The sequence below is a fragment of the Cinclus cinclus genome, chromosome 16, assembly GCF_963662255.1.
Source record: "Cinclus cinclus chromosome 16, bCinCin1.1, whole genome shotgun sequence".
NCBI lineage: Eukaryota > Metazoa > Chordata > Aves > Passeriformes > Cinclidae > Cinclus > Cinclus cinclus.
This window is the reverse complement of record NC_085061.1, coordinates 7610080-7618573: the sequence shown is the minus strand read 5'-3', so window position 1 is coordinate 7618573 and position 8494 is coordinate 7610080. Positions and strand designations below refer to the sequence as shown.

At 43.5% G+C, this 8494-nt stretch overlaps 1 protein-coding gene across 1 annotated transcript in view; it reads left to right on the top strand.

Moving 5' to 3' along the window:
* The window catches only part of LOC134050668 (acyl-coenzyme A synthetase ACSM4, mitochondrial-like), a 10708-nt gene extending 2214 nt beyond the window's left edge, over positions 1–8494 (top strand). The window contains exons 3-14 of the mRNA XM_062503885.1: positions 1414–1588; positions 1796–1820; positions 2093–2239; positions 2777–2933; positions 3489–3568; positions 4533–4656; positions 4960–5040; positions 5178–5279; positions 6707–6834; positions 6945–7044; positions 7640–7759; positions 8408–8494. Of these exons, the coding sequence (XP_062359869.1) occupies positions 1414–1588; positions 1796–1820; positions 2093–2239; positions 2777–2933; positions 3489–3568; positions 4533–4656; positions 4960–5040; positions 5178–5279; positions 6707–6834; positions 6945–7044; positions 7640–7759; positions 8408–8494 (1326 nt within the window). The remainder of the gene's footprint in view (positions 1–1413; positions 1589–1795; positions 1821–2092; positions 2240–2776; positions 2934–3488; positions 3569–4532; positions 4657–4959; positions 5041–5177; positions 5280–6706; positions 6835–6944; positions 7045–7639; positions 7760–8407) is intronic.

Below are 8494 nucleotides of genomic sequence, written 5' to 3'. Positions count from 1 at the left end.
TTCAAGTTGGGGGGTGGATTTTGCTTGTGTGAGGGAGCCACTGATTTCTGGCTGCTGCTCTATAATCAGCACCTGGAGTGCCCTTGCTAAAACAGTTGCAGATAAAGTCACTGAAATATTCTGTAGGTGCTCATATCTTAAAAGTTATGCTATACAGGGCATACTCATTATGAGCAGAATGTGTTCTCTAAGTGTTCTTAACCTGTGTTACCACTGATTTAGTGTAGCAGTTTTGGTTTGCTAATTTGAGTTTCCCAGCCAATGCACCAATTATGTAGTGGGTTTAGTGCCAGTCCACTAGAAATGCCAGTGCACCCACTAGAAATTATTTACTCATTTCCTGCTGTGGAATATGGATTAGGAAGAAGAGGGCAAAACAGGCTCAAAACTTTACAGAGTACAAAGAAAAACTTTATTAACAAAATTGAAAGCAAAATGGTAAGAACACTTCTCCTTCCCACCCACTCTATTTTCCTTTCCACTGACAACATAAAGAGACAAAACCTGGGGCTTTCAATCAGTTTACCACCTCTGTAGTAGTCTTTCTTCAGTTCTCTTAGGGAGAGGAGTCTCTCTCTTGCCATGCTATGGAAAGTTCTCCACAAGAAATAGTTGTCTTGTTGCTTCAATGTCACAGCAAATCAGCCACCCAGCAAAGGAAAAATCTGTTTTAGTGTGAAAGTCCCTCCCATGACTTACCGCTTTCCCACAACTGCTTTTCATGGGCCAAGTCAACTTGCTGGGGTGAAATTTTAAGAATGAGCTGTTCTAGTACAGAAACAAAAGTTCTCTTCTTTTATCTCTGGGAACAAAGGTTTTCTGCTTCCATCCCTGGGGCAAAGTTTATCATCTCTCTCAGCTGAAGTTTCCCATTGGATCACAGCTACCGCAACATCTGCTCATTTCAGTACTGGTGCCTCAGCTTACAGTTGTGTTGGAATGTTACACGCATTTCTTTGAGTTACTGGGAAAAGTCTGATGTATCAATTGTATCTTCTCTATAGCCTTTCAAGAGGATTTCAGACCAAGACTAAGGTATCTCCTCAAATCCCCTCCCATCTAGAATTTGACTCCTTCACTGACATCAGTGTCCCAAGTTGTTTCCTCTACAAGTCCTCACCCTTCTCCTGATTCAGGAGAGAATTGATGTTCACAGGCTCATTTGGATAAAGCCCATCTCAAGCTTTATCAATTGAAACAGTTTTTATAGCATCCTGCAGCATTAAAAGGTTGATCTCATCCAGGCTCAGCGATCGAGGAATCGCTGTGTCCCTCACAGCTGACCTCGCCGTCCCCGCCGGCACTGTGTGACTCGGGCTGGCTGCCAGCACCATCGCTGTGCCCTTTCTTCATGCGGGGTGCCAGGAAAAAGAAACAAAACTGCTGCCGCTGCTTTTGTCCGTCTGTCCGCAGCACAGCTGGCTAAAAGCAGCTAAGCAAACAAAGCCCATCAGGAGTCGTGCTGAGACAGCCGCAGCCACGCGGTGCTGCCCCAGCCGTGCCCGTGTGGGCCGCGCAGTCCCGGCCCCGGCCGCTCCAGGCCTTGGGGCTGCCCGCAGTGCCAGCCGTGGGGCCGCTCCTGGCGCTGGTCCCGGAGTAAACAAAATTCATTTTGTGAGCCATGCCGTGATAGCCTCGGCCAAGCAGTCTTGGCAGTGCCGGCACAGTCCCGGCGTGGCCCGGTAGTGGCCAAAAGCCCGGCCGAGCCGTGGGCCGATCCCACCCAGCCACGTGGGTCTGGCTCAGGCCTGTCCAGCCACCTCCTCCAAGCTATAAGCCAAGAGGTCTTTCCCAGGCTTTGTTCATTTTAAAATGAACTTTTCCACAGAGGATACTGAGCTCTTTCAAGTGCTTTAAGCGGATATCAATCTTCTAAACCAGACAGCTGACTGGTTCCACCCGGTCCCCACGGGGAACCAGTTCTGCAGGTAGGGGACTCCCTCCCCAACCAAAAACCAACCTAAGTTAAACCATGACCATTGGTGAGATCATTCAGTCAGGGGACACTTTCCTGTTGAACTCCTAAACAATAAAAATGCTGTTGCCATGGTGGAAAACTGCATGTAGTGACCAGAATATGTGATTTCTTCTGAAGGGTTGCGTCTGCTGACCATCAATGTGTCAAGACGAGGAGTCGAGACCCAATGCTTATCTATTTTACCAGTGGAACTACGGGCTTCCCAAAAATGGTGATGCAGTCCCACAGCGGTTATGGCATTGGATTTGCAGTCTCTGGCAGGTATCACCTTGCAGTTCCTCCCAGGGTCCTGACTAAGTGATGTGATCAACATTAAACTGAACACATGACCATAAAATTCCAGTAAATGTAGGCATTTCATGACTGTAAGATTTTGCATCCTCCTCATCTTGAAAGTTAAAGGCTACCTTTCCCAAAGCATTCTGAGTTGGAAGCTGGTGATCGAGGATCCAGAGAAGCAACTTGTTTAGTGTCCTCGAGACATGATCTGTGACTTAGCTGATAACTGCACCAGGTAGGGAAAGCCTACTCCAGATGATCTGTCTGGGTTCTGCTCTAGATCCAGATTCTGCAACTCAAGACAAAGATGTTTTGTACTGCTCACAAGAAAAAATAAATGCTCGAAAGATTAAACAAGAGGGAATGAAGAGAATATTTAACACTCTTCAACCCTCTCAAGCTTTCTACAGAGCCCCACTTGCTGACACCATATCTTCTAATGGAAGCCTCCTGCTGTGACCTGGACCTGAGTCTTTCACATTCTCTGCAGCATTTCTTTCATCTCTGCTTTTTCATCAGGTATTGGATGAACTTAACTCCTTCAGATATAATGTGGAATACCTCTGATACTGGCTGGGTAAAAGCAGCGTGGAGCAGTGTTTTTGCACCATGGATCTGTGGATCCTGTGTCTTTGTACACAATATGCCACAGTTTAAAGCGGAAGTTATTGCAAAGGTAAGCTTAACATTTTATACTGTGATATTTATTTCCATTTTACATAAATGAAGGAAACAAACTGGGCTCCTGTCCATGGGAGCCACTGCTCAGTAGCAGCAGGGATACTAGTTCCCACATCCCAAGGAATCATCCCTCCATTTGGTGCCCATTAAGCTCAAGAAACAAGTGTTTTTCCTCCTGGTTAGCCTATGTGACATGGCTTGAGTGTAGAGGACAACTGGAGGAAGATGCAGGATATAAAGATCTTGGGATCATTGCTGTATTGTCCAATATTGAACCGAAACCTCACTTCAGGTATGGACTTGCAGCTGCTTTGAGATCAGGCTGAGTATGGGCCAGTAATCAGAGTATGGCATAAACCTGAACTAAGGCTATGTTTTCCTGATTTTGAGTGAGTTGTCAGAGTGCCTATTTCTCTCCTAAGGCACTTTAAACCAATCTGCTGATTGATTCCCCTCAACATTGGCGTCTTTTGTTAATCACCTGCACATTCAAAAGGTCAGACCCAGCATTACACTTTCTTTTCAGCACAATAACTTCCTGTTTTTCTAGACTCTCTCAAGATATCCCATCACCACTTTCTGCACAGCTCCCACCGCCTTCCGCATGCTGGTCCAACATGATGTGAGCAGGTACAGCAGGGAGGGGAGGGAGGCTGGGGCACAGTGCTGGGACACCTCGGCATGATTAGTTCCTTAGGTTCCTTTTTTTATTTTTTTTTTTCTGTTAAATGCAGTCTAAGTAGCACAAGTTGCTCTCAGTAAAGAAGGCTCTCAGCTTTGAAATGTGAGAATAATTAGCCACACCATAGGCTACTTGGACTTCTGGACTGGGTATTTGAACAGACAGCACAGAGGAAACAAGGGAGGATTTTTAAGTTGCAACTTCCTCTGAACTTAGGGCTCACAGTTCAGTTTAAGTCAATGCTTTGGGCAGCATTGGATCAGGGACTTACTGGTGCACCATGGAGTTGTTCTCACATGTTTGAGAATGAAGGGAGCAGTTAGAGGAATTTCACCTGCTGAGAGTTATTTGGTAGCTGTTACCACCAGTTTATTACTCTGTAAAATACCCAGCTTGTGAGAATTGGTTTGCAAGGAGTTTTCACATCTTTGGTAAGTTACTTACTCTTGTCACATAGGTCTTTCATCCTGACAAAAGCCAACCCAGGTTTAGCAGAGATCTCAGGTTCTGTGTACCTATTTATTGTTCCTTTTGCTGTAGAAAACTCTCTTTGTTGTATCTGATCTTGGATTTTGCCATATAACTCATCTTTCCACACACATCTGATGTACTTGTTCAGTTTTCTCCTTTTATGTCAGCTCTCCCAAGGAAAAACTTTTGCTCATGTGTTTTTCAGCAGAAAAACCTACTTCTAGTGACACAGAGATAAACCACATCATCTTCAGCAGCAGCTCAAGCAATCTAGGAGTCTAGTCCAGGTGTGCGTAATAGGATGATGCTTGCCTTTTCCAAAGGACCTTGTGATGTTTTAGGTGTACTTCCTTGCAAAGCTGAAGGAGGCTTTTCTGTTAAATCTATTTCCTGTTCTTTTTAAGAGTTAAGAAAATTATTTCATTTGCTCTTCCTCTCAAGCTACAAGTTCCCAAGTCTGAAACACTGTGTAACTGGAGGGGAAGCACTCAATCCTGAAGTGTTGGCGAAGTGGAAAATCCAGACAGGGCTGGATATCCATGAAGGTTATGGCCAGACCGAAACAGTATGTTTCCAATAACTGTAATTACATTTATTAATTTATTATTAAAAGCCTTCACCATCTTTACTTCAAAAGAAAAACTAAAGTAGAATATTTGCTCTGGGTATCAATTTGTCCTGTCTGCAGTTTTAATGAAAAGATTAAAGCAGCTCACATCCCATGTTCTCAAGAACCGCAAGGCTTTGGTCCTGATTCTTCCCTTGTCACAACAAAGTCACAAAGAGGAGTCCTGTCTAATGCAAACAATAATACAATTTACAAGATGTTGCAACATTTGAAAAAACCTTTTACAAATCTTTTCTGCAGGTGACAATCTGTGCCAATATGAAAGGAATGAAAATTAAACCTGGCTCTTTGGGAAAAGCTGTTCCCCCTTATGATGTGCAGGTACGTGGATATGTGGCAGTTTTGGGTAGAACTGTAAGGCAGTGCTGTCTGTGTGCCTTGTGTGCCCTGCACTGAGCTGGAGCAGATGTTGCTGTGAGCTGATCAAAGCACTGCTGCTGTGTCTGTCCTTCCTGCAGGTCGTGGATGAGCACGGGGCTGTTGTGCCTGCAGGAGAAGAGGGCACCATTGCTGTCCGAGTGCAGCCCACGCGACCCTTCTGTCTGTTCTCTGAGTACTTGGTGAGCCTGACTTGCTGGGTCTGTGTCTGCTGAGAGACTTGGGAGGGACCCAGGGCAAAGTTCTGCCAGGAGCAGAATTCCATACAGGATCTTCAGAAGGTCTCACTGGGTTACTTGAGGACTCTGAGACTGGTCAGTGCATAGTTCCAGGAACAGACTGACTGACAGAGTGTAGCTTCAAAATGCAACATGAACCAGGGAATACCTTGTTCCAGATATGTACCAGGCAGTTGCCATGCATTTCATGTTCAGAGCATCACCCTTTTGCCTCTACTCCATTCCTGTCTATGGATAAACATTACTGAAGAAAGCACATATATTCTTCTCTTATTCATCAGAAGCTCAGGGAGGCTTTCCAAGGCACAGACATTTTATTCCCTCATGCCGCTGACAGAGGTACCCCCATTCCAGCAGTCACTGCAGTCAGAGAAACCTTTGTACAGGTGCCTGTCACACACAGCAATGTGCATAAATCAACAGCACAAAACAAACTACAGCAAACCCCCTCACATGTAGATAATCATATAGCTCTGAGGTAGTGACACACGCAATCACACACCACTTTTCTGATGAGGATAGTCTACCCACTGAAAGCAGAACCAGGTTAAGAAAGCAATCCAGAAGAAGAGATATTTTGATACAGGTCAAAGGTAAGTAATTAAGTGACTGCTCATCTGTTGTGGTGCTGAGGTGCAGGACATTCTTAAGAAAACAGTAGAATCAGGCAAACCTAAAGGTATTCTCCCTGTATTGGAAGTGTCATATTCAATAGGCTTTGGGTAACCTACCTATTTTTTTAATCCTCTTCTGAGCCCCTGAAATATTTGTATACTTGTTGCATTCTCATAAAACAACCTGCACAAAGTAATTTCTCACTATGTCATAAAAACCTTCTTTACATTCAATACTGTTATTTCAGGTTTTCACTATATCTTCTTTTGTCAGAGTATTTTTCCTGTGTAACCAAGAGGTTACACTGGATATGTAGGTGCTAAAGGGCAGACAATGCTTTTCCTGCAGGTCACCTCATTTGTGTTTGGTTTCACAGTTAAGAGGAAGAAGTTTCCTTTGTCTGGAAGTTATTTTGGCAACCTCCTGCAATGATAAATCTTTTCCCACAGAGTAATCCACAGAGTGGATTACACGTTTTAGCCATTTCCTATGGTGAATGGGCTTTTTAATAGAGCATGGCCTTTTCCTTATAGAACAGAAATCTCTACTTAAAAAGTGCTTTTGTCCACATTCATATGTTCCCACAACATATGAAAGCTGCTAATGTGGCACTGTCTGTGTAATTGGAAATATAAAACAGTATTGAAGACATCATTTTGAGAACAATTGTTCATCTTTTAGCATCACTGCAAAGTAAATGCATTAAAATTTAATAACAATAATATACTTTTTGGAAAATATTTGATTCTTGCCAGGATAATCCGGAGAAAACTGCCGCCTCTGTGCGTGGAGATTTTTATCTCACTGGGGACAGAGGCATTATGGATGAAGAGGGATATGTCTGGTTTGTGGGAAGAGCTGATGATATCATTAATTCTGCTGGGTAAGGCATTTCCTTTCAGATTTCAGGAAATTTCCTCATGCAATGCAGCCTGGAAAGCCCAATGGACCGGTCCATGCTGCTGGGGCTGATGTGTCTCTGTGCTCCCCTAGGTACCGCATTGGCCCATTTGAAGTGGAGAGTGCATTGATACAGCACCCAGCAGTCTCAGACGTGGCTGTTGTCAGCAGTCCTGACCCAGTGCGAGGGGAGGTAAAACAAAACAGACAAAAGATCTAAAAGAAATGCCCTTCATTCTAAACATCACTATCCCTATATGTGCTAGGTTTCCTTTGAATTGAATATGTTGTAGACTTTTGAATTAAATGGGCTATTTTTTTAAAAAATCCGTGTCTTAATAGATCTTAAAATATCAGAATTATTTCTTTGTTTGCAGGGTTTTGATGTGGAAAAATAGTTTGGTTTTTCAAACTAATAATGACATGATTTTGTCTAAGCAATGAAATTTTGATTATTTCGCATTTACCATTAAACATATAGTGGCAATGACATCCAGAGTGTTTTATATTTTCCAACTTTGCAACATTTCTTTGAGCGACAGGGTCAAGATTTTCAGCTTTAATAGGATATAATGTTAAGGGGGAAAAGATGCTGGAAGTATGAAAGAAATCCTCTGCTCTAGAATGGCACAGCACAGCAGTTGATAACAAGCAGCCAATGAAAAGGGAAATTAAAGGAAAAGCTCATATTTTGACATTCTGAATTTTGACACTCAATTTTCACAACAAATATATTCCCTTATTGCCACCTCGGGGAGTTAATGAAATCCCTCCATTTTGTGGCACAGGTGGTCAAAGCCTTCATTGTTTTAGCTCCTGCTTTTCTATCACACGATCCAGAAAAATTAACTCTCGAACTTCAACAACATGTCAAGAAGGTGACTGCACCTTACAAGTATCCAAGGAAGGTAAGTACAGCCCAAAAAGACAGGCTCTCTCATTGGACCAGAAACTGAGCAATTTTTGTCCTGCCTCATCTCTTTTTCAACAGCATTCTGACAAACACTCCAACCAGAGTTAGATAAAATAAAAGTAGATGACAGGGTCTGTTGCAGCTGTAGCCTTGGGTTGGCTGTGTGTGCTAGAAAGTGCCCGGAGGGAGGCAGTGGTCATAAAATTTTATTTCATGAGGACCCAGTCTTTCTTTCATGGATTACTGGAGTTTTCACAGCAGCTCAAATGGGCAAGGCATTCCATTCTAACCAGTTCTACCTTGAGCTGTCCTCGGGCACAGAGCCAAATCAAAACAGAAGTTCCTGCTGGCTTCAGTGGCTTGGAATCTATCTCTTCTCACTATAAAAAAGACACCAGTAATTCTGTGTCCTGAAAGCTGAAGCACTCAGCTCCTAGAGGTCATGGTATGTCTCCCTGCAAGTACTGTCTGTACAGTAGCTACAAGTTGTTGTAAGGAAATTCACCATTCCAGCCCTGGCTGTGCAGCTTCCCATCTGTTAATGCCCAGCTATCCCACGCTAAAAGTGTTTTCACAATCTTTTGTTGCACCTGGGAAATGAACCACAAGTTGTTTGGCTACAGGGAGCATTTTTGCCTTTCAGGTGGAGTTTGTTCAGGATCTGCCAAAGACAACTACTGGGAAAATCCAGAGAAAAGTTCTAAAGAACAAAGAGTGGGCAAGGGAATGA